At 45.5% G+C, this 26117-nt stretch overlaps 1 protein-coding gene across 1 annotated transcript in view; it reads right to left on the reverse strand.

Moving 5' to 3' along the window:
* The window catches only part of DNAJC7 (DnaJ heat shock protein family (Hsp40) member C7), a 65475-nt gene that overhangs the window by 10591 nt on the left and 28767 nt on the right, over positions 1-26117 (reverse strand). Inside the window, exons 7-10 of the mRNA XM_030220481.1 lie at positions 15507-15625; positions 14230-14383; positions 13173-13337; positions 1137-1228 (exon numbers count right to left, since the gene is read on the reverse strand). Of these exons, the coding sequence (XP_030076341.1) occupies positions 1137-1228; positions 13173-13337; positions 14230-14383; positions 15507-15625 (530 nt within the window). The remainder of the gene's footprint in view (positions 1-1136; positions 1229-13172; positions 13338-14229; positions 14384-15506; positions 15626-26117) is intronic.

A 26117-nucleotide genomic window follows, 5' to 3' on the forward strand; every position in this document is an offset into this window, starting at 1 on the left:
AGTCTAGTATCTTGTTTCCAACAGTGGCCAATCCAGGTCACAAGTACCTGGCAAGATCTGAAAAGAGTAAAACAGACTTTATACTGCTTACTCTAGAAATAAGCAGTGTATCTTTCCAAGTCCACCTTAATAATGTCTTATGTACTTTGCTTTTAGGAAATTATCCAAACCTTTTTAAAACCCTGTGTAAGGAACTTGGGGGGGGGGGGGGGGGGGGGGGGGGGCTCAGACCCCTATTTGTATTTTCAGCACCCCTCTGAATAATGAAACAAGGGTTACCTGTAAGATTTATTTCATCCCGCCCCTCCAATTATTCTGTGTGCTGTTTCCCATCCTTGCTAACTAGATCAGGCTGCAGGGTGACTTTCTGAAATTGTGCAAGGGCAGCCATGTGACCCAAACTCCTCCTTATTAGATTGGACCCAAAAACATGTTTACGCATTTAGAGTGATTTGTTGGGCAAGTGATGGGCGAAGAGGATGTGTGGGGGTGGAGAAGGTTATAAAAGTCTGCTTAAGATGGGGGGGGGGGGGGGGGGGAGGTGCATCTTAAGAATGGAAGAAAAACCTGTTTTTTTCTGTATTTTTGCTGACCAATGTTAAGGTCATATCTAGGGCAAGATACTGTACAAGACGTCTTAAGAATTTATTGATTGTGAACTTTGTTACAAGCTTTTAGAAGGTAAGAATATGCATATAGAATGGTCTAATGTAATTAAGATAACCTTTAATGGATATTTAGATTTTATATTAATCTTTGGGTCAGATGTCCTGTGTTTTATACTGTTTGAAACCATATTATATTTAAATAGTGAAAAGGGGAAGTTGGAAAAAGTCCAACCACAAGGTCAGCAGGTATAGCAAAAATAACTTAGTTATAGTTTAGATATGTGACACAAAAAACTGCTGAAGTAGCATGAGGAGGGGGGCATGGAATTTGTGACAAAGGTATGGGTAGGAGAACCCTATCCTCTTTAGGCTTTCCTAGTAGGTAAATCGTCCCATCCCCTTGTATTACAAACCCTTGTAATCAGACATACAGGTTATGTAAGAAAATGTTGCAGTGTTTATTGTGGTAACAGATTATTCTTCCAGATGAACTCCAATATACTTGCATTTGCTCCTCTAGTAGCTTACCACTGTGCACGCCGTAAATAAGCTTTGATGTATGTCTCGTCCAGTTTTATTGCCTCTGTACAGTCATCAATTGCATCTTGTGGTTTTCTGAGCTGAAAAACATTAAAAGAAAAACTAGATAAATCATTAAATGATGACTATTTTCTCCAAAGTATAATATTTTCCCTTTGGATCATTATGGAAAAATTTGGTCTTACCTTTTAACTGTCCTTCCCGGAGTCCAACCAGACCAGCCCACGACATATGGGTTATGTCTGTCAGCCAGCAAATGGAGACAAAGGCTAAAGAGTTGTGAGCTCTTTCCTATAAAAGGATTTGGGCAGACACACATTCCAGTATTCCTATATGAAAACAAATGTGGACCAACCCCTCCTCTTTGCTACTTTAAAATCCTAGAGAGAAGCTAGGATTTTATTTTTATGTATTTATTTATTTACAGACAGACACATGAGGAACCCATCAGAGTGCCAGGTGCCTTCACACAATTTCAAAAGGAAGAACTCCAAAGAAATGAACCAACAGCGCCTCCACAACCCGGAAATAGTATGCTGTTGGCGAGGGGTATCGAGGGAACGCCTGAAGTGGAAAGAATCCCCCAAAACCAAGGAGGCCTCGCCGCAGCGTTTTCCCCAGCAGTGAGTGAAACGGAACAACAGAGGGTTATGAGTACATCCACCCCCACTCTAATGGGCCCTATCCCGGTGATGTTGGATGTGAGAAGACAGACTGTGGTAACTTTAGAGAATCTATGGGATGCTATTCAGGGAATGAATTCTCTACTCTCAAAGGTAACTAATTCCTTTACTGAAGATTTGCTTAAATTGAAACAGTCTCAAAAACAACTGACTGAGAAAACTCAGAGTCAAGAAGTTCAAATGGAGTCTTTAAGGACGGAACTTTCTAATCTTCAGAATTTTGCTGGGGTTGTCATTAAGGATAGAGAAATTCTGGCAAGAAAGCTAGAGTTCCTCGATAATCAGGGGAGAAAAAACAATTTACGATTTACTAACTTTCCTAAATCACCATTGATCCCAGCTCTGGATATGCTTCGTAAATATGTCAAAGAAATTTTAGGAGTTCCAATAGACGGGTTTCCCCCTATTGTACGAACCCTGTATATAACTGGGAGAAAATTAAACCCTCTGAGCCCTCAACAACAACCTGAGATGAATTTGACAGAATTTCTGGAAAATTCTATGGACTTAGTGTCAGAAAGGACTACCCTTATAGTTTCTTTTGCACTTGAAATGGATAAGATGAATATTTTCAAATTGTATTTTAAGCATTTGAATGATAAATTTCTTGGGGGTACCGTTAGAATTTATCCTGATTTGAACAAGGACACTCAGGCCCGTCGGCGAGAATTCTTGAGTTTAAAGCCAAGAGTTCTTGCAATAGGGGGAGTCTTTAATTTTTCCTTGTCGTTGTATTCTGTCCTTGAATGCTGTGAATTATATGTTTACGGAACCCAAAAAAATGAAAGATTTCTTAATTGCCAAAGAAAGTAGTCAAGGACTTTCCCAGAACTCCCAATAGAGAGAAAATACGCTGATAAACTCCGGCTGCTGATATCTGCATGTCCCTGCTTTAATATTTGTTCTTTTTTCTTTTTTGCAGTATAATTATTCCTTGTATCTTGCTCATATATAGTGGTCTAAATAATGGGTTACTTTTCCTATGTTAGAATTGTGATTTAATTTTGTTTCCATATCTTACATTTATGTAATAGATGTATTTAAATTTTAAATGCAAATAAAAAAAAAAAGAAATGAACCAAATGAAAGTTGGGCTACAGGGCAGATCTTGGTCTGGTCAGACTCAAGGAAAGAAAATTAGCAGGTAAGACCAAGTTTTTCCTTCCTTTTCATCCCACCAGACCAGCCCAGAATGCATAGGATGTAGCAAACAACCTTCATAATGAGCAGGATGACAACATTTCTGTTGACAGGACAACACAGCAATCCCAAAGGAAGGTATCTTTTCTGGCCTGAACCTGTAAACCTTAGAAAACAAAAGCGACAAAGACTACAAAGTGACACAGTAAGTGACAGCAGATGAAGACCTGTAAGGCCCATCCAGTCTATCCAACTATCTGGCTGCAGCATAGCTTAATCATACAACACAATGTGCCATTATATCCATTCCTATACTATGCTTATTACAGCTACAAGTTATAACACCTGAACACTGCTGTTTGGATTCCAGAATTAAATTATAAGTGCATACATATGGACTGCAGAAATTTCTGTACAATGCCATCTTTTTGCTTCACTAAGACTTCCATTAAAGTCCTAGTCCAACAAATCAAACATTTATCCAAGCTACCCAGTTATCTACATACCTAATGATCGAATCACCAATTACAACAGCTGTCCTAAGTCTTCCCTCCTGGGCAGAAGCCCCTGGAGAGACATCCTCAGTGCAAGAGGATGTTGCATCCCCTGGTTGGCAGGTCCTGGCTACAGGATTACTTCCTACTTCACCAGGGTGAGACCTCCTTCCTCCAAGGCAGCACAGGGGCTGCCAGATTGGAGGTGGGACTTCTCTAGTATGACCCTGTAGGTATCCTCTATGTACCTCTCTGTATGCCTCAACTCCTCCAAGCTGCTCCTCCTCCTCTTTCGACCTTTGCGCGATTGTTGCCTTAGAAGCTGCTTCATCCTTCTGAACAAGACAAAAGGTTAGTCTGACCTACAAAATAAGAATGCAAGTGAGCTACACCCTTAAGAAAACAAACATCCAGATGTGAGCCCGCAGAAGGTCCTTCCAGGCAAGAATGGTAACATGCCAGCACTGTTATCTGAATTTTCAGGAAAGCAAAAGCTAACCCTTTCTAAAGCCCATTCTGCAAGGGCAGAATTTGGGCTACAGACACTCAAAATGGTGACAGATTCATCTCAGCACACCACACTTAAAAAAAAAACAACAACAACAACAACAAAAACAACAACCCAAAAACAAAAACTCTCCAGATTCCAGTCCTTACGTTTAAGGCTCTCCATCGTGGCCCTCCTTCATATCTTGCTGCTTTTTCTGTACACTATGTTCCTCCATGGATTCTTTATTCATTCAATTATTTCCACTTGCAAATCCCTTCCCCAAGGGTTGCTATCCACCAGGAGTTCTGCATTTTATTGCACTGCATCATCATTATGGAATACAATAATGTTCGGCTTGAACTTTCATATCCTAAATTTCATATTGCCTTGAAGACATATTTGTTTCAGAAAACATTTGGAGTTGCTGTGGCAAACGGTGACCACACATCATGGATTCACTGACCTGAATGAATTAATTTAATTTGACTGCAAGAGAACCCCCCCCCCCCCCCCCCAACACCAGGTGTTGGGGGGGGGGGGGTTCTCTTGCAGTCAAATTAAATTAATTTAATTCAAATCCAGCAATCCACCAGTCCCAGCATATCTTCTATCTCCAGCTCCAGCACATCACCTGTCTTCAGTCTCAGTACATCTCTGGTTCCCAGCTTTGGCCCGCCACCAGTCTCCGACTCCAGAACAGCCCCAGTCTTCAGTTTCAGTACATTTTCAGTCCTCAGTTTCAGTCTCCAGCTCCAGTAAATCTTAAATCTTCAGCTCCAGTCTACCTTAGCCTGGGCGTGACTTGCCTTCTTCAATTTGGGACCTGCTTGACCTCCATGCGGTTGCTCCAGCAACTGGTCCTTCAACTCCAGCAATTGTCTGGTTCCATTCAGAACCTATGTACTCATAGGAACCGGCTACAGGTATCAGTGTCACCACAGAATGCGACTGCCACAGCCTCTAGAACCGGCTTTGCCCACAGCCTCTTCAGTCTCCTCTGGTATTCGTCTGACTCTTCCTCTTAGATATGACGGTAAACTCAAAACTTGCAGTGGATTCATCAATCAAGGCCTAATAATTTTCTAACTCCTAGCCAGAGACTTCCCTTCTAACCAGACCCATGTGACTTACATCATCGATGCGTCAAGCCATTGTGTGGGCCTCTCCACCACTGCAGGAACCAGGCGACCCAGTGCTCAATAGTCCTAATGCTTTCCTGGAAAAATTCTGAAGGGTCTTCAAAGAACCAGGGAAGGCTTCCTCCACATGCTCTGAACTTCTACAACTGAGACAGGGCTCATAAACATTGGGAAGTTATGTCACCTAGTTCTTCACCTTGGTGTCGGAATTAAATTGGAACAATGAGAGCCTTGTGGCAGGTATCTGGCAAGGATTAGCACCACAAATTAAAGATGAGCTGGCAAGTCAGGATCTTCCTTCTTCGATAAGAACATAATAGCCATACTGGGTCAGACCAATGGTCCATCTAGCCCAGTATCCTGCTTACAACAGTGGCCAATCCAGTTCACAAGTACCTGGCAGAAACCCAAATATTAACAACATTCCATGCTACCAATCCCAGGCCAAGCAGTGGCTTCTCCATGTCTGTCTCAATAGCAGACTATGGACTTTTCCTCCAGGAACTTGTCCAAACCTTTTTCAAACCCAGATATGTTAACCACTGTTACCATATTCTCTGTCAATGAGTTCCAGAGCTTAACTATTCATTGAGTACAAAAAAATATTTCCTCCTATTTGTTTTAAAATTATTTCCATGTAATTTCACTGGGTGTCCCCTGGCATTTATTAAGGCCAATTCCTGGTTCTTATCTCCAATTAAGTGCCAACTTAGCACCAATTAGCTAATTATGTTACACATGTTAACTGACCCTATTCTTTAACAGTGGCGTAGCCAGTCAAGTGCCTGTGTTTTAGGCACTACTGGCTACCCTCCTGCTCTCTGCACTGCTGTCCTTCACCGCTCCTTGCACCACTGTCTCTTCGATGGATGACCTTATTTACCTTTATAACCCGGTCGATACCCGGTTCCAGGAATGAGCCCAGGAACAACAATCTGCTCGCCAGATGGTTTGGCTAAAACCCAGCTTGCAGCAGGAACCTATGCAAATAGACCATTCTTTTATTTCGGAACAGGAAAAGCATAGATGCAGAACTTTGAACTTGTGTCTGTATTGTGGTGAGAAAGAGCATAATGCCCTTAAATGCCCTAAGAAAACAGGAAACTTTTGGGCCTAGCTCTGGCTGGGGAAACAGTGCTAGGTTCATGCTCCAGGATTTCCCATACCCGATTGCTGGTTCCAGCTTTACTGAATGTGGGTCATGAGATAAAAGTCACTGAGGCCTTTATTGACTCCGGAGCAGGAGGGAACTTTATTGACGAGGCTCTCGTCCGACATAAATTCCTATCCAGGATCTGACCAAAGCCATTTCGGTCTCCTCAGCATAAGGAAGCATTCAGGGGCATCTTAGGGCTAAAACAGTACCCCTAAGCCTGAGAACAGGGGCACTCCATAGGGAGGCTATTGTTTTCTATATCCTCCAAACATCTGTCAATCCCATTACCTTGGGTTTACCCTGGCTACAAAAACATAACCCAGGAATAGACTGGAAGAATGGCAAGCTTACTGCCTGGAGTGCTGTCTGACATCAATGCTGCTTGAATTCGGTGTTGCTTGCTCTCACGCTATCCACAGCAGACATGAGCAGCCCGAAAGGTCTACCTTAAGCTTATGTGGCTTATGCCGACATTATCCAAAAAGCAAGCAGAAACACTATCCTCATCGGGAGTACGATTGTCCCATTGATCTTCTGCCGGGTAAGACGCCACTCTGGGGAAGAGTTTACCCGCTCTCTGTCCCTGAGACCCAGGCCATGTCAAATTACATTGCAGAGAGCCTACGAAGATACTTCATCCACCTAATTCCCAGGTGGGGGTTGGCTTCTTTTGTAGGGAAGAAAGATGGTACCCTGTGCCCCTGCATTAATTATTAAGGATTGAATGCCATCACTATCAAGAATAAATACCTACTCCCTCTAATATCCAAGCTGTTTGATCGTCTTCACTGTTAGACCTTAGGGGAGCATACAATTTAATTCTCATCTGCGAGGGAGATGAATGGAAAACGGCATATAACACCAGAGGGACATTATGAGTATTTAAGTCATGCCTTTTGGGCTCTCGAATGCCTCAGCCATTTTCCAGAATTTTGTGAATGACTTTTTCCAGGACCTTCTACAGGGTTGCGATCTGGTTTACCTAAATGATATACTGGTATACTCCAAAACTCTTGATCAGCATCAGGAACAAGTAAAACAGGTCCTGCAACAACTTCGGGAGAACCATTTATGCACTAAATTAGAGAAGTGCTTCTTTGAGCAAAATGAGCTGTCTTTCTTAGGCTATATCATATCAGATCCAGGTCTTAAGATGGACCCCACTAAGCTAGCCACTATCTTTGACTGGCCCTGCCCCCAGGGGCGACAAGCTCTACAGTGTTTCTTGGGCTTCGCAAATTACTATCATCAGTTTATCCATGGTTACTCATCTACTGCGACACCTCTTGCTGCCGTTACTCAGAAAGAAGCCAACACCTGGGACTAGCCTGAGGAGGCAATACAAGCTTTTGACCTTCTGAAACAGACTTTCACCGCTGCCCCAGTCCTCTAACACCCCGATCCAGAAAAACCTCTTTTTGTGGAAGTTGATGCCTCCTCCATTGGGGCTGGTACCATCCTCTCCCAATCTGACCCCAAGGTCAAATTGATGCCTTGTGCCTTCTTTTCCAAGAGGTTTTCTCCCATAGAGAAGAATTACACCACTGGAGACTGCGAACTGTTAGCCATTAAAATGGCACTGGGAAAGTGGCACCATCTCCTTGAGGGAACAAAACATCCTTTCACGGTGACCACTAGAGGAAATGAAATGAATAGGCAGCGTAAACCTGACTGCAGTCCAAGGGCTCACCAACCCTGTGGTTTGACACAATGGTTGCAAGAAACACCCCCTTCTCTCTGGTACTGGCAGAACAAATTCGACACCCTGATGATGTAGGATGCTTAGAGCATGAATAAGGTCCCTAAGTGGCAGGAGGCATTTCATTTTATTATCATTTATAAACCACTCTTATCCAGAGCAGGATACAAAATCACGTGCACAATATTAAAAAAAAAATAACACAAATAAACTTAAACATACCAATCAAATAATACAAACAGGCTCATCACTGCACAGTGTCCATACTATAATGAAAGCAGATTGCAACTCATTTCAAGAAATGCTCCTTCAATAGTTTTTTTTTTTTTTTTAAGAGTCCAAAGTTCTTCTGACTCTTAAGAACACCAAGGATGGTATGGGAATAATATTTGAAGTCGCTGTCTCCAAGGGCGCGTAGTCTCAGTTTGAATGGTTTTCGAGACAGGTATTAATCTTTGATCCTAAGGAAAAGAAAGGTTCCAGAAGCGATCCGGGAAATTATAGACCGGTGAGTCTGATGTCAATGCCGGGAAAAATGGTGGAGGCTATTAAGAATAAAATTACAGAGCACATACAAAAGCATGGGCTACTGAGACAAAGCCAGCACGGTTTTAGTGAAGGGAAGTCTTGCCTCACAAATCTACTGTATTTTTTCGAGGGGGTGAACAAATGTGGACAAAGGGGAGCCGGTGGATAATCTAGATTTTTAGAAGGCATTTGACAAAGTGCCGCATGAAAGACTCCAAAGGAAACTGGAGAGTCATGGGATCAGAGGCAGTGTATTATTATGGATTAAGAGCTGGTTAAAGGATAGGAAGCAGAGAGTAGGGTTAAATGGCCATTATTCTCGATGGAGGTTAGTGGGGTCCCTCAGGGGTCTATGCTGGGACCGCTGCTTTTTAACATATTTATAAATGACCTCGAGATGGGAGTAACTAGTGAGGTAATTAAATTCGCAGATGACACAAAGTTATCCAGGGTCGTCTCGTCGCGGGAGGAGTGTGAAAAATTACAAGAAGACCTCGTGAGACTGGGGGATTGGGCGTCCAAATGGCAGATGAAGTTCAACGTTGACAAGTGCAAAGTGATGCATGTGGGAAGGAGAAACCCGAATTACAGCTATGTTATGCAAGGTTCTGCGTTAGGAGTTATGGACTGAGAAAGGGATCTGGGAGTCATCGTGGATAGGACGTTGAAATCTTCAGCTCAATGTGCTGCTGCGGCGGCTAAGAAGGTGAACAGAATGTTGAGTATTATTAGAAAAGGGATGGAAACCAAGCATGAGAATGTTATAATGCAGTTATAGCGCTCCATGGTGCGACCGCACCTGGAGTATTGTGTTCAGCTCTGGTCGCCTCATCTCAAAAAAGATATAAAGGAATTGGAGAAGGTGCAGAGAAGGGTGACAAAAATGATAAAAGGGATGGGACGACTACCAAGTTGTAACAAATGTATTTTCATTATTCTTATCTTATTGTAAGCCACACTGAGCCCGCAAAGAGGTGGGAAAATGTGGGATACAAATGCAAACAATAAATAAATAAATACCCTATGAGGAGAGGTTAAGACGGCTAAGACTCTTTAGCCTGGAGAGAAGGCAGCTGAGAGGTGATATGACAGAGGTTTACAAAATAACGAGCGGGCTAGAGCGGACAGATGTGAAGCGTTTGTTTACGCTTTCTAACAATAATAGAACCAGGGGACACATGATGAAATTAGAATGTGGTAGATTTAAAACAAATCGGAGAAAGTTTTTCTTTACTCAGCGCATAGTTAGACTCTGGAACTCATTGTCGGAGAAGGTAGTGACGGCAGCTGGCCTTGCTGAGTTTAAAGGGGGTCTGGACAGATTTCTGAAGGAAAAGTCCATTGATCGTTATTAAATTTTGGGTTTTTTGCCAGGTTCTTGGGGCCTGGATTGGCCGCTGTCGGAGACAGAGTGCTGGCCTTGATGGACCTTTGGTCTTTTCCCAGCGTGGCAGTGCTTATGTGCTTATAGTGTGCACTCTGTCAGGTTGGGTTGGGAGAGGAGTGGGCAGGTGGAGGATTCCCTAAAATCTGATTTCTGTGAAAGTTGAAGGGATGTCTGGAGACATAAGAACCCAGGTCTCTGGACATTTCAGGCATTCTCTTAGGGGTGGAGGGGCAGAGAAAACCAATACTTATTTCTGTCTGTCAAGTCTTGGAAAGAAGGCTCTGTATACACCGTGGGTTGTTATTTTATACTTTATCTTTTGCAAGTTTGTGATCTATGGGACATCCCAATACTCGCAGTTCAGGAATTTTTGTGGCATTGGGGTGTTACTTGCATAGGATGGAGGGGGATTTCTTATATCATAAAATGGAACTAAGGTTATTGTTTGCTAAATGGAATTCCTATCTGCTGGCAAATCAGGTTTTGTATTCTGCTTATTGTGTGATTCCTGTGGATAGCATGACTTGTTCTTCGTAGTTCTGAATGAAAATCATTTAAAAGTAAAATGCTTGCTTAAGCAACAACTCCAACTTACTGTCCTGTAAGTCTCAACACCATGCCACCCTCCAGTGGGATGGTTGTCTTTGTGGTGACTGGCATCACTATGGCATCTAACTTAACCGGTTTCACTTTTCTTTCTCTTTGGGGAGCAATGGGTACAGCTTACCCTTGGCCCTTTCTATGCGGAGCCCACTCTCTGAAGTCTCTCACACTGCTGAAATAAGGGAAGGGGAAAGGGAAATGGGACTTTGAGGTTTTTGTAACTACATTCAAAGCGGTTTACATATATTCAGGTACTTATTTTGTACCAGGGGCAATGGAGGTTTAAGTGACTTGCCCAGAGTCACAAGGAGCTGCAGTGGGAATCAAACTCAGTTCCCCAGGATCAAAGTCCACTGCACTAACCACTAGGCTACTCCTCCAACTCCTGGATAGGACCTGGATAGTTGGATGCAACTAGAAAGTCTTGGTGGGTTTCCCAATACCCTCTAGAATAGGGTCATCTAAAGATCCCAGTTCTTAATAGGCAGGCTCTGCAATGCTAAACATCTCTAGAGCTTGCAAAACCATATCTGAAAGCTCTTCCCTCCAGAAGATATAAACAAACATAGGATCATCAGCTTCACCCACCACAACCTCTCCCTCCTCCAAGGGATCAGCCAGTCTGAACCTAAATCTTCAGAGGTAAACGAGGGGGTCTCATTTTCCTCTAGAAATGGAGTCTCTTAGCTTGTACAGGACCTTCTAAGAGCTCCAGTCCTTGAGATAAACTTTGAGACCGATGCATAAGGAAGGCCTTATGCAACAGAAATATGAATTCTAGGGAAAATCTCCAGTGCCATGCTGAGGCAAGACATTCCGCTGCAGGAATCTGAGCCTGAAGAGAATAGATTTCCCCTGAAGCCTGGGATGCTGAAATTGTGGCTAAGAGATGTTCATCCATGCACAAAAGCAAAATGGTCACTTCTCCCACCATTTTCTGAGGCAGTGCAGAGGCCTTCTTGCATGAGACTGCAGTCACTGTTTACCAGATTTTGCCCTTGCCAGCTTTCAACAATTGAAGAATCAAGGGATGAGGTTCCATAAAGTTTACTGCAGCAAGTCTCACAGGACCCAAAAAGGGGAGATGGGATAAATCAAAAATTCTCTCCTGCTACCACTGCAGCCTGGATCCTCTATATTTTTTTAACTTAATCTTGCGGGGAGGGGGAGAGAAAGACACACAGGGCAGAGTAGGAGCTCTCTCGCTGGCACATCCCTTATTACTTCTTTTTTTTTTTTTTCCTGTCTGGCAAATACAAAAATTGAGGCCAGAAGGGTTCAAAACAACCCCAACCAAATTCAACTAGTAACTGGGAGAGAGGGACCTGGACTCCAAGATATCCCCAAAGTATGGAGCCTGTCACCTGATTACTTTTCTGTCCACTTAGCTTGAATGGGTGGCCAGTTCTCAAATGGACCCAGAAGCTGCCTCACAAGCCCATAACTGAACAGAAGTTGCTGGAGACAGAGAATACTGGTAAACTGTGTCTGCATGGACTCTTTTATAGGGAAAAGCTCACAGTCTGTCTCCATCTACTGGCTGATGGACATAAACCCACACATTCTGGACTGGTCTAGGAGAAAGAAAAAGAAGGGTGGGGTTTTAGGACTGTCTCAGTTGGGAAGATCAAATTTTAAAAGTTGTTTAGGAGTTAGGAGTTGATTGAGGCTTGTTGTATGCTTGTGCTCTGTTTTATGTATCATAACTTGCCTCAGACAATTATATTGAGGCATGAAATCAAATGCTGGTAAATAAACAGAGCAGCCATCAAACCAAGACAAACAGGTGAAGCCACGGAATTCTTCAGGAAGCTTTGTTACATGTTACAGCAGTTCCAGGTAAATCTCTATATTAAATATAAATCTAATAAAATAATAAATAAATACAGCACAAACAACATCTCCTATGTATGTGTATGAAGTTTTGCCACCCTCTGCACTGTATTTGTATTATGCCCTCCTGGTGGAGGTCTGGGAGCAGCATTAACCCACTGGGTGCAAATAATTGAGTATTGGTCATAATAAATCAGCAGGATATCAATAAGCTTCCCTTTTTTTTTTTTTTTAGTTTCTATATACATTCTGAACTACAATTTTTTTTTAAGGTCACTATGAGGCATATTTTCAAAGCACTTATCCTTTCAAAGTTCCATAGAAACCTATGGAACTTTGGAAGGCTAAGTGCTTTGAAAATATGCCTCTATGGTGCTCGTTTTCAAAGCACACAGACTTACAAAATTACACAGAGGCATATTTTCAAAGTTAAGTAGTAACACATGGGACTTTGTAAGTCTAAGTGTTTTGAAAATGAGCCCCATAGTAACCTATGTAACTTTGTCTATGTGCTTTGAAATTGAGCCTATGTAAAAACTGGATGTTAAAAGAGCAGACACATCCTCAGATGTTCCTTATCGAGAAAGGCACAGCTTCTGCTCTTAAGCCTAACAGAGATAAAGGCAGATTTTAAACTACAGTTCAACCACCAATGGTATTTTCAATGGTGTCATTTGTCCCGGTTTTCACAGCATCCACAATGAATTTCTGAGAGATATGCCAGGTTACTGATGATCATTCATATTACAATCCCTTAAGTGTCAAGCACAGATGGGTGTACTCTGAAATCTGGAAGCCAAACATTGACAGGAGCTTTTCCATCTGTCCTTCTGGTTCCTGCTGCTAACAGGGTAACCCTTGCATCTCCTTACCTTCGAGTTAACCGTTCCTCGGTTACAGTATAGTTTGGCGTTTGTTTTAATGTTATTGGGATCTATCCCAAGAGCCTCTGAGTACAGCTCATAAGCCAGTTCATAACTCCCTTCCTTGAAAGCTTGGTTCCCTTCTTCCTTCTTGGCTTTCAACGCTTTCGCATTCTGCAAAACAGGGCGGAGCATAGGAAATTTCACAGGCTGGCACCAAGCCCTTACACTCTTGAGAAAATCAATCCAAAAACATCACAAAACTACTGTTACTGTGCGACATCCAATATTTCTCCTATCTGGCAAGAAAGAGGAAGGTGTAGCTTGCATTACAACATCATCTAATGCTACTTTGCATACCAGGATGGGGCCTGGGTGTCTCTGACTGTAAAAGATCTTACTTTTTTTCCCCTCTCCGCACTGAATCCAGATACAAGGCATGAATTAAATCCCCCCCCTCCCCCCCCCCCCCACGAAGTATGTGCATTTAGGAAGCAGAACATGGTTAGTTTTCAAAGACACAGTCAGAATCCGATAAGCAGACAGTGCTAAAGCGGAAATCTTGGTAAATTATTCTGGAGTCAGAGTTACAAGAATGCCCATGGTTTACCATTTCTATAGCATTACTGCATAGCTTTTAGCAATAGGGAGAAAGAAAATATCATCATCATAATAGAATGAAGAAAACCTATAGAAGAAATGACTAATCTTTTTTAGTGAATTTACTGCTCATGAAAGGTGCCAGAACAACACAGCCCTCCATACCCACAAAACAGTAACATAGGTAGGGGTACTGCAGGTTTCCCACACTAATATAAAACAAAGGGATTGGGGGGAGTGGGGGACAAACTTGAACAAAACGATATTTACAACCCTAACATTTTACTGGGCAGACTAGATGGGCCATGCTGGTCTTTTTCTGTTTGTTTTTTTAATTATTATTATTTTTTTTAATTGTGACTATATATGATTTATGCTACATAAAAAGAGGGCAAAGGAACCTCTGTAGTTTTGCAGTGGGCATGCCCTGTGGTTCTGTGAACCCCTCCTTGTTTGGAAGACCCACCCTGCAAGCCAGCCGTGCCTTCTCATGGTCAGGGGCCATCTTCAGGGCCTGGACAAAGAACTGCACCGCCTTCTCGATGCAGTCTTCGTAGTAAAGGCAGAGGCCTCGTACATATAATGCATCTGCATTCGTGGAGTCCAACCGTAAAATGTCACTGCAATGAAAGAAAAAGTAGTAGACTCAGAATTCCATTTTCCCTGTACACATTCCGATAGCTCTTATGCTTCTGACCCCCTTTTCTTCATCCTCACCTTGCCGGCAAATATCTTTATATGTTAAGAAATTGTTCAAATTGTCTTACAACCATGGAACACTGCACTAGAATTTCTTAACTCTGTTCTAGAGGCACACACAACTGGTTGGGGTTTCTGGACAGCCATAAGGAATATGAATGAGAGATCTGCATATGTTGGAGACCAGTGTATTCAAATCTCTCTCATGCATATTATGGATAGTTTGAAAACTCACTCGATTAAGTGTGCTCCTGGAACAGATGTAGCCAACATGGTGCCACGCCACAAAGCAGAGGAACCCTGATTAATAAACAGACTGGCAGGGGATGGCTAACTATATTGCTTTAATTTTAAAAATGGCAACAATTCTGAAATTTCTATTTTACCCCAATATTGTTCCTTTAAATGTAAGCAGCTGCGATACACATTCTCCTTTCTCCTCCATTCCTGGCTAAGCTGATCAGCTTTCAGAGATTATAACCTAACACTCAGAGCAAGGCTATAAAGTTGAAGTCAGTAAAAATGTACCAACTCCAGCTTCAAAATGAAAAAAAACATTATAATATATGGTAAGTTTATCATTTTATACTTATAGATTTCTTTTCAGATTCTTGTTTAAACTTATATTTTGTAGTCTATTAGTTCTAATTTTGTACATAAAGAAAATCCTATGTTTCTGTAATTATATTTCTTTCAGAAATACTATACATAATAGGAGCTGGACAGTAGAAAAATAGAGGAGTCGAGTCGAAGGTTTGGTGTACCAACTTCCCAGCCCTAACTCAGAGTGCCATTGGATTGGGCAAATGAACTCACATGACAGAGAATCTCATTTACTTCAAGATTCTTACCCCACATGGCTAACGGTTTGTGTTAGGGTTCTCACCTTACTGCCTCTAAAAACAAGTCACTTGGTTAGCATGATACACTGCTCAGAGATGCACAGTACAACACACAACCTTAAGTAGGCTGTAGTGACTCCGGTTTTCCTCTACTATCCAAAGCTCACTGTTTCCACTCAGTGTTCAAGCAGGCACTACTCACCTGGCCACAGACTGTGCTTCTGGATAGCGGCCTAGAAGGGCCAAACATTCTGCCTTGAGGATTCTGAACCGGTGGCAAACGGGTGCAAATTCTAATGCACGATCCATGCAGAACACCACCTAACAAAATGGAAAGGCAAAACAGAACTGAACACCAAATGCAAATAACCCCAAAGCCAAGGGGCAAAAAAAATCTCTATACCTGCACTACAGCAACCAAGCTAAGTTCAGTGAGGAAAAAGGACATTATGGGCCAAATTCAGTAAATGGTACTCCAAATTAGTTGCCGGGAAAAATCCCAGCCATTCTATAAAGGGAACTCTGTGCTGTCTTTTATAGAATAGCGTTCACTGTGGATTCCCATGCCCAAAGGACTTCTGCCTCCTGAAAGCTGGTGTAAATCCTGGTGCACCATCAGGAACAAGTAAAGGCTGACCAAAGGACGAACCACCACAGGAGATGTTGCTTGTAAGCACTTTATTCAAAGCACCAGTAACAGGACCAGACACTGGCCGTGTTTCAGCGGGGAAACCACCAGCCTTTGGGGGTCACAACAAATCACTAATAACAAAAATTATAAAAACAGTCTTACAACGGTATACATAAAATTATACATGTAAAACCTCAAAAGTAAAAATCAATACAATCAATAAAGACTAAAAGATAAAAAGTACAAAGCAAATAATAGAAAATATGAACAGATTAAAATGCACGTATACAGTAAAAAAATATATTCATTCAGAAGAACCAATTAAAAGTCAACTATATATACGTATCAAAACATTCTAGGTCTGTCTCAACGTAAGGACACAATCGAAACCTTGGGTGCAGATATGCAATATTATCTATCAATCACCACAATATCCACTGCTTCAAAATGACATTCATATAACTTGTGGTATTATGATGAACAGGAAAAAAGGCCTCAAAGAGCTCACAGATCTTAATGGAACTGTATGAGCTAGAACGGATCACAAGATCCTGCCTTCATCATCGGCCAAAAAACCTTTAAATATATAAATTTCCTGTTATTGTAGCTAGTCACAACTCTACTACTAAATCGAGTGACTGGTTCTTAAGGAACTCTGATAATTTGTGAGCACTATCACTTATCTTTCACAATGGTGCTCCTGGACCACGCTGCCCAAGCCAACTATTTACCGTGCCCTCTCTGGACTCATGTGCCGAGCCGACGATGGCCAGCGTTTTGCTGTGGAGAGGTGTCATTTCTTCTAAGTCCCTGATAGGTTATTTCACGGACAGCATCTGACATCACTGAAGCTTTATTTGACACGGCAGTGATGGTTAGTCAGATGACGAGAAGCGCGTTGAGAAGATGAGCTGTTCTTTCTCCTAGTACTGTGTTCACTATATATTTTGTTAGTCTCTTCACATTTACTGCATGTAAGAATGCCTAATCACAATATGTATCTCTCCATACACATCGAATAAGATATAAACTAGGAGTGGCCACAACTGCGATTTGAGTGTGGTACGGAAGCTGTGCCCAAGTACTGCCCTCACTTAAAAGTCTTAAGAGACCCATGGTTTATAGCATACTTCTGCACTGCTTATTTTGACCCCAATATGTCTTTCTATTGAAAAAGACCCAGAATGTTTCAATAGTGTGTTTCTTGACATATGCATATTTATTTATTTACTATATTTATATCCCACCTTTATCCGGGGTGGGTAACAATAGTCACATACATAGTCTTAGACAGGTAACAATCGCTGAGAATATGATGATACAACCATTTGATCATGTTAGGCTCCTGGCATTTGCATACAGACATTTCAAACTATGTTTGTTGTTCCTATTTACATCATGCTCAGTACTTGACATTATTAATTTGCAATATTTTGTCTGATTATTATTTTTATTTAAGGACACCTGATCTACTACGGTCTCTTTTGTAACCTCACTATCAGGATACTAAACTAGATCCTGCAGTACCTGATAGAGTATCTGTTAATGCTGTGGTACAAAGTTTTTAAAAGTAAGTGGAAAAGACTAAGGAGATTAGTTGATAAAATTTGCTCTTTATATTTTTATTTTGCCTATCACTAACCTACAATTCCTCCTTTTAAACTCCAATCTTTAAGTTCCCAAAGCACAAAGCAAAACAGCGCTCACTTACCAGAGTAATTATTATTATTATTAGCAGCATTTGTATAGCGCTACCAGACGCACGCAGCGCTGAACACCTGATACAAAGAGACAGTCCCTGCTCAAAAGAGATTACAGTCTAAATAATACAGACAGACAAGAAATGTCCTCTTCTCTTGGAACGTCTCAGAAAGAAAGTTCAGTGGGACTTTTCCTCTTTATATAGTTTTGAATCTAAGAGGCCTTTTTTAAGCAGGCTCTTTGAAGCTGACTCAGCAACCTATGCAAGTATTCTACTTCCCCAAACCTTAAAGCGAATGCTACATACCTGTAGAAGGTATTCTCCGAGGACAGCAGGCTGATTGTTCTCACTGATGGGTGACGTCCACGGCAGCCCCTCCAATCGGAAACTTCACTAGCAAAGGCCTTTGCTAGTCCTCGCGCGCTCATGCGCACCGCGCATGCGCGGCCGTCTTCCCGCCCGAACCGGCTCGTGTTCGTCAGTCCCATATGTAGCAAAACAAAGCAAGGGAAGACACAACTCCAAAGGGGAGGTGGGCGGGTTTGTGAGAACAATCAGCCTGCTGTCCTCGGAGAATACCTTCTACAGGTATGTAGCATTCGCTTTCTCCGAGGACAAGCAGGCTGCTTGTTCTCACTGATGGGGTATCCCTAGCCCCCAGGCTCACTCAAAACAACAACCATGGTCAATTGGGCCTCGCAACGGCGAGGACATAACTGAGATTGACCTAAAAAATTTACCAACTAACTGACAGTGCAGCCTGGAACAGAACAAACAGGGCCCTCGGGGGGTGGAGTTGGATCCTAAAGCCCAAACAGGTTCTGAAGAACTGACTGCCCGAACCGACTGTCGCGTCGGGTATCCTGCTGCAGGCAGTAATGAGATGTGAATGTGTGGACAGATGACCACGTCGCAGCTTTGCAAATTTCTTCAATAGAGGCTGACTTCAAGTGGGCTACCGACGCAGCCATGGCTCTAACATTATGAGCCGTGACATGACCCTCAAGAGCCAGCCCCGCCTGGGCGTAAGTGAAGGAAATGCAATCTGCTAGCCAATTGGATATGGTGCGTTTCCCCACAGCCACTCCCCTCCTATTGGGATCAAAAGAAACAAACAATAGGGCGGACTGTCTGTTGGGCTGTGTCCGCTCCAGATAGAAGGCCAATGCTCTCTTGCAGTCCAATGTGTGCAGCTGACGTTCAGCAGGGCAGGAATGAGGACGGGGAAAGAATGTTGGCAAGACAATGGACTGGTTCAGATGGAACTCCGACACGACCTTTGGCAAGAACTTAGGGTGAGTGCGGAGGACTACTCTGTTATGATGAAATTTGGTGTAAGGGGCCTGGGCTACCAGGGCCTGAAGCTCACTGACTCTACGAGCTGAAGTAACTGCCACCAAGAAAATGACCTTCCAGGTCAAGTACTTCAGATGGCAGGAATTCAGTGGCTCAAAAGGAGGTTTCATCAACTGGGTGAGAACGACATTGAGATTCCATGACACTGTAGGAGGCTTGACAGGGGGCTTTGACAACAGCAAACCTCTCATGAAGCGAACAACTAAAGGCTGTCCTGAGATCGGCTTACCTTCCACACGGTAATGGTATGCACTGATTGCACTAAGGTGAACCCTTACAGAGTTGGTCTTGAGACCAGACTCCGACAAGTGCAGAAGGTATTCAAGCAGGGTCTGTGTAGGACAAGAGCGAGGATCTAGGGCCTTGCTGTCACACCAGACGGCAAACCTCCTCCATAGAAAGAAGTAACTCCTCTTAGTGGAATCTTTCCTGGAAGCAAGCAAGATGCGGGAGACACCCTCTGACAGACCCAAAGAGGCAAAGTCTACGCTCTCAACATCCAGGCCGTGAGAGCCAGGGACCGGAGGTTGGGATGCAGAAGCGCCCCTTCGTCCTGTGTGATGAGGGTCGGAAAACACTCCAATCTCCACGGTTCTTCGGAGGACAACTCCAGAAGAAGAGGGAACCAGATCTGACGCGGCCAAAAAGGAGCAATCAGAATCATGGTGCCTCGATCTTGCTTGAGTTTCAACAAAGTCTTCCCCACCAGAGGTATGGGAGGATAAGCATACAGCAGACCCTCCCCCCAGTCCAGGAGGAAGGCATCCGATGCCAATCTGCCGTGGCCTGAAGCCTGGAACAGAACTGAGGGACTTTGTGGTTGGCTCGAGATGCGAAGAGGTCTACCAAGGGGGTGCCCCACACCTGGAAGATCTGTCGCACTACACGGGAATTGAGCGACCACTCGTGAGGTTGCATAATCCTGCTCAACCTGATATGTGGCTTGGAGCACCATGCCGTGACGGCGACCCCAGAGCCACATGCTGACGGCTTCCTGACACAGGGGGGCGAGATCCGGTGCCCCCCTGCTTGTTGATGTAGTACATGGCAACCTGGTTGTCTGTCTAAATTTGGATAATTTGGTGGGACAGCCGATCTCTGAAAGCCTTCAGAGCGTTCCAGATCGCTCGCAACTCCAGAAGATTGATCTGCAGATCGCGTTCCTGGAGGGACCAGCTTCCTTGGGTGTGAAGCCCATCGACATGAGCTCCCCACCCCAAGGAGAGACGCATCCGTGGTCAGCACTTTTAGAGGCTGAGGAATTTGGAAGGGACGTCCCAGAGTCAGATTGGACCAAATCGTCCACCAATACAGGGATTCAAGAAAACTCGTGGACAGGTGGATTACGTCTTCTAGATCCCCAGCAGTCTGGAACCACTGGGAAGCTAGGGTCCATTGAGCAGATCTCATGTGAAGGCGGGCCATGGGAGTCACATGGACTGTGGAGGCCATGTGGCCTAGCAATCTCAACATCTGCCGAGCTGTGATCTGCTGGGACGCTCGCACCCGCGAGACGAGGGACAACAAGTTGTTGGCTCTCGTCTCTGGGAGATAGGCGCGAGCCGTCCGAGAATCCAGCAGAGCTCCTATGAATTCGAGTCTCTGCACTGGGAGAAGATGGGACTTTGGATAATTTATCACAAACCCCAGTAGCTCCAGGAGGCGAATAGTCATCTGCATGGACTGCAGGGCTCCTGCCTCGGATGTGTTCTTCACCAGCCAATCCTCGAGATATGGAAACACGTGCACCCCCAGCCTGCGAAGTGCCGCTGCTACTACAGCCAAGCACTTTGTGAACACCCTGGGCGCAGAGGCGAGCCCAAAGGGTAGCCCACAGTACTGGAAGTGACGTGTGCCCAGCTGAAATCGCAGATACTGTCTGTGAGCTGGCAGTATCGGGATGTGTGTGTAGGCATCCTTCAAGTCCAGAGAGCATAGCCAATCGTTTTCCTGAATCATGGGAAGGAGGGTGCCCAGGGAAAGCATCCTGAACTTTTCTTTGACCAGATATTTGTTCAGGGCCCTTAGGTCTAGGATGGGACGCATCCCCCCTGTTTTCTTTTCCACAAGGAAGTACCTGGAATAGAATCCCAGCCCTTCTTGCCCGGATGGCACGGGCTCGACCGCATTGGCGCTGAGAAGGGCGGAGAGTTCCTCTGCAAGTACCTGCTTGTGCTGGAAGCTGTAAGACTGAGCTCCCGGTGGACAATTTGGAGGTTTTGAGGCCAAATTGAGGGTGTATCCTTGCCGGACTATTTGGAGAACCCACTGATCGGAGGTTATGAGAGGCCACCTTTGGTGAAAAGCTTTCAACCTCCCTCCGACTGGCAGGTCGCCCGGCACTGACACTTGGATGTCGGCTATGCTCTGCTGGAGCCAGTCAAAAGCTCGTCCCTTGCTTTTGCTGGGGAGCCGAGGGGCCTTGCTGAGGCGCACGCTGCTGACGAGAGCGAGCGCGCTGGGGCTTAGCCTGGGCCGCAGGCTGTCGAGGAGGAGGATTGTACCTACGCTTGTCAGAAGAGTAGGGAACAGTCTTCCTTCCCCCAAAAAATCTTCTACCTGTAGAGGTAGAGGCTGAAGGCTGCCGGCGGGAGAACTTGTCGAATGCGGTGTCCCGCTGGTGGAGCTGCTCTACCACCTGTTCGATTTTCTCTCCAAAAATGTTATCCGCACGGCAAGGCGAGTCCGCAATCCGCTGCTGGATTCTATTCTCCAGGTCGGAGGCACGCAGCCATGAGAGCCTGCGCATCACCACACCTTGAGCAGCGGCCCTGGACGCAACATCAAAGGTGTCATACACCCCTCTGGCCAGGAATTTTCTGCACGCCTTCAGCTGCCTGACCACCTCCTGAAAAGGCTTGGCTTGCTCAGGGGGGAGCGCATCAACCAAGCCCGCCAACTGCCGCACATTGTTCCGCATGTGTATGCTCGTGTAGAGCTGGTAGGACTGAATTTTGGCCACGAGCAGAGGAATGGTAGGCCTTCCTCCCAAAGGAGTCTAAGGTTCTAGAGTCCTTGCCCGGGGGCGCCGAAGCATGCTCCCTAGAAATCTTAGCCTTCTTTAGGGCCAGATCCACAACTCCAGAATCATGAGGCAACTGAGTGCGCATCAGATCTGGGTCCCCATGGATCCGGTACTGGGACTCGATCTTCTTGGGGATGTGGGGATTAGTTAAAGGCTTGGTCCAGTTTGCCAGCAATGTCTTTTTTAGGACATGGTGCATGGGTACAGTGGATGCTTCCTTAGGTGGAGAAGGATAGTCCAGGAGCTCAAACATTTCAGCCCTGGGCTCGTCCTCCACAACCACCGGGAAGGGGATGGCCGTAGACATCTCCCGGACAAAGGAAGCAAAAGACAGACTCTCGGGAGGAGAAAGCTGTCTCTCAGGAGAGGGAGTGGGATCGGAAGGAAGACCCTCAGACTCCTCGTCAGAGAAATATCTGGGGTCTTCTTCCTCTTCCCACGAGGCCTCACCCTCGGTGTCAGACACAAGTTCACGGACCTGTGTCTGCAACCGTGCCCGACTCGACTCTGTGGAGCCACGTCCACGATGGGGGCGTCGAGATGTAGACTCCCTCGCCCGCATCGGCGAAGCTCCCTCCGCCGACGTAGTCGGGGAGCCTTCCTGGGAGGCGACGGCAGCCGGTACCGCACGCGGCACCGACGCCGGAGACCTCACCTCGGGCGATGGGCCAGCCGGCGCCACGCTCAACGGTACCGGTGGCGCAAGCACCGCCGGTACCAGAGGGGTAGGGCGCAACAGCTCTCCCAGAATCTCTGGGAGAACGGCCCGGAGGCTCTCGTTCAGAGCGGCTGCAGAGAAAGGCATGGAGGTCGATGCAGGCGTCGACGTCAGAACCTGTTCCGGGCGTGGAGGCTGTTCCGGGCTGTCCAGAGTGGAGCGCATCGACACCTCCTGAACAGAGGGTGAGCGGTCCTCTCGGTGCCGATGCCTGGTGGGTGCCGACTCCCTCGGCGACCCAGAGCTCTCGGTGCTGACCCGGGAAGGAGACCGATGACGATGCTTCTTCGATTTCTTGGAACGAAGCATGTCACCGGAGCTTCCCGGCACCGACGAGGAGGACGTAGAATCCAGTCGTCGCTTCCTCGGGGCCGAGGCCGAAGGAGGTCGGTCTCGGGGGGGGCTGTACCGCAGGAACCCTCAGGGTAGGGGGAGACCCACCCGAAGGCTCACCGCCACCAGCAGGGGAATGGACAGCCCTCACCTGCACTCCAGACGAACCACCACCGTCCGACGACATCAGCAGACGAGGTCCCGGTACCACCGACGTCGATGCAGCTATCCGATGTCTCGGCGCCGATGCAGAGGGCCGATGCCTCGATGCATTGGCGGCTGAGGATGAAGCTCTGGACGCTGAAGACGTCGATGCACTCGATACCCCCGGTGCCGATGCCGACGAAGAGCCCGAGAACAAAACGTTCCACTGGGCCAATCTCGCTACCTGAGTCCGCTTTTGCAAAAGGGAACACAGACTACAGGCCTGCGGGCGGTGCCCAGCCCCCAAGCACTGAAGACATGACGCGTGCCTGTCAGTGAGCGAGATGACCCGGGTGCACTGGGTGCACTTCTTGAAGCCGCTGGTAGACTTCGATGTCATGGGCGGAAAAATCACGCCGGCGAGATCAAAAGTCGAAATGGCGGAAAAGGCACCGAAAAAACAAGGGGAAGAAAACTTCGACCCGAGGCCTAAAAGTGGCCTACCCCGACGACGAAAGAAAACTTACCGGGGCGAAAGCTGGAAATAGCGGGGAAGAAAAGACCAAGAGTCTTTTCCCACACAGAATGGATTATAATTTTTCTCTTTCGAAAACACACGACGAACGCGCGAGGTCGACTTTGCGGGGCCCGACACGGCGAAAACACGACCGTACCGAGCGCGGACAAAAGAAGACTGACGAACACGAGCCGGTTCGGGCGGGAAGACGGCCGCGCATGCGCGGTGCGCATGAGCGCGCGAGGACTAGCAAAGGCCTTTGCTAGTGAAGTTTCCTATTGGAGGGGCTGCCGTGGACGTCACCCATCAGTGAGAACAAGCAGCCTGCTTGTCCTCGGAGAATTAACACTTAATTGAGGTCGCTGGATGTGCTACCTCTCCAGCACCCAAGGAACAGAAAATAACTGCCTTTTAGAACGAGAGTTTTTGGCTGTTCAGTTTCTACCTCTAGAAAAAGTTTCAGTTTAAAACTATGGGGAAAATGCCTATTTCTAGAGAAAATTTCAGTTTAAAACTATGGGAAAAGAGTTTGTACACCATGAGTTTGTCTACCACTTTATATACTATGTTTAGATGTTTTATTCATTTTGCTTTATCTTGTAAATTTGCTATATTATGTAAGCCGCATTGAGCCTGCTGACAAGTGGGAAAGTGTGGGTTATAAATGTTACAATATAATACAATGAGGAGCATAATCGAATGGAGACGACCATCTCTAAGGGCGCCCATCTCTAAGGACGTCCCGGCGAAGGGGCGGGGAAACCCTTATTAACAAAACAAGATGGGCGTCCATCTTTCGTTTCGATAATACGGTTGGGGACGCCCAAATCTCAACATTTAGGTCGATCTTAGAGATGGTCGTCCCCAGTTTTCGGCCATAATGGAAACCGAGGACGCCCATCTCAAAAACGACCAAATCCAAGGCATTTGGTCGTGGGAGGAGCCAGCATTCGTAGTGCACTGGTCCCCCTCACATGCCAGGACACCAACCGGGCACCCTAGGGTGCATTGCACTGGACTTCAGAAATTGCTCCCAGGTGCATAGCTCCCTTACCTTCGGTGCTGAGCCCCACAACCCCCTCCCCCCCCACAAAACCCACTTCCCACAACTGTACACCACTACCATAGCCCTAAGGGGTGAAGGGGGGCACCTACATGTGCGTATAGTGGGTTTCGGGTGGGTTTTGAAGGGCTCACATTTACCAGCACAAGTGTAACAGGTAGGGGGGGTGTGGATCGGCCTGGGTCCGCCTGCCTGAAGTGCACTCCACCCACTAAAACTGCTCCAGGGACCTGCATACTGCTGTCATGGAGCTGGGTATGACATTTGATGCTGGCAAAAAAAAAAAGTTAAGTATTTTTTTTAGGGGGGGGGGGGGGTTGGTGACCACTGGGGGAGTAAGGGGAGGTCATCCCCAATTCCCTCCTGTGGTCATCTGGTCAGTTTGGGCACCTTTTTGAGGCTTGGTCGTGAAAAAAATGGACCAAGTCGACCAAATGCTCGTCAGGGACGCCCTTCTTTTTTCCATTATGGGCCGAGGACACCCATCTCTTAATCACGCCCCAGTCCCGCCTTCGCTATGGTGCCAACACGCTCCAGTGAACTTTGGTCGTCCCTGCGACGGGAAGCAGTTGAGGATGCCCAAAATTGGCTTTCGATTATGCCGATTTGGGCAACCCTGAGAGAAGGACGCCCATCTCCCCATTTGTGTCGGAAGATGGGCACCCTTCTCTTTCGAAAATCAACTAGTTAATAATGCTTGCTTTTCTCTCTCTCTTTTTATTCCCCCTTAATACTAAACTAGATCCTGCAGTGCCTGCTAGATTCTGTTAATGCTGTGGTACAACGTTTTTAAAACTAAGTGGAAAAAGACTATGGCGATTAGTTGATAAAATTTGCTTTTTATATTTTTATTTTGCCTATCACTAACCTACAATTCCTCCTTTAAACCCCAATCTTTAAGTTCCCAAAGCACAAAGCAAAATAGTGTTCACTTACCAGAGAAATGTCCTCTTCTCGAGGAACTTCTCAGAAAGAAAGTTCAGTGGGACTTTTCCTCTTTATATACACAAACAGATATGTTTTTATCATCCGCTTGAATTGTTAAGTATCTTGACATGATCTTAGGTATTCAGGTAATGCATTCCACAAGGACGGAGCAGCGATAGAGAAGGTCCATAGTTTTGTCTCTACGTGATTATATGACTTCACAGAAGGTAAACACAGCTGATAGGACGTCATAAGTACATAAGTATTGCCACACTGGGACAGACTGAAGGTCCATCAAGCCCAGCATCCTGTTTCCAACAGTGGCCAATCCAGGTCACAAATACCTGGCAAGATCCCAAAAAAAGTTCAATACATTTTATGCTGCTTATCCCAGAAA

The sequence above is a fragment of the Microcaecilia unicolor genome, chromosome 12 (assembly GCF_901765095.1).
Source record: "Microcaecilia unicolor chromosome 12, aMicUni1.1, whole genome shotgun sequence".
In the NCBI taxonomy this organism is placed as follows: Eukaryota; Metazoa; Chordata; class Amphibia; order Gymnophiona; family Siphonopidae; genus Microcaecilia; species Microcaecilia unicolor.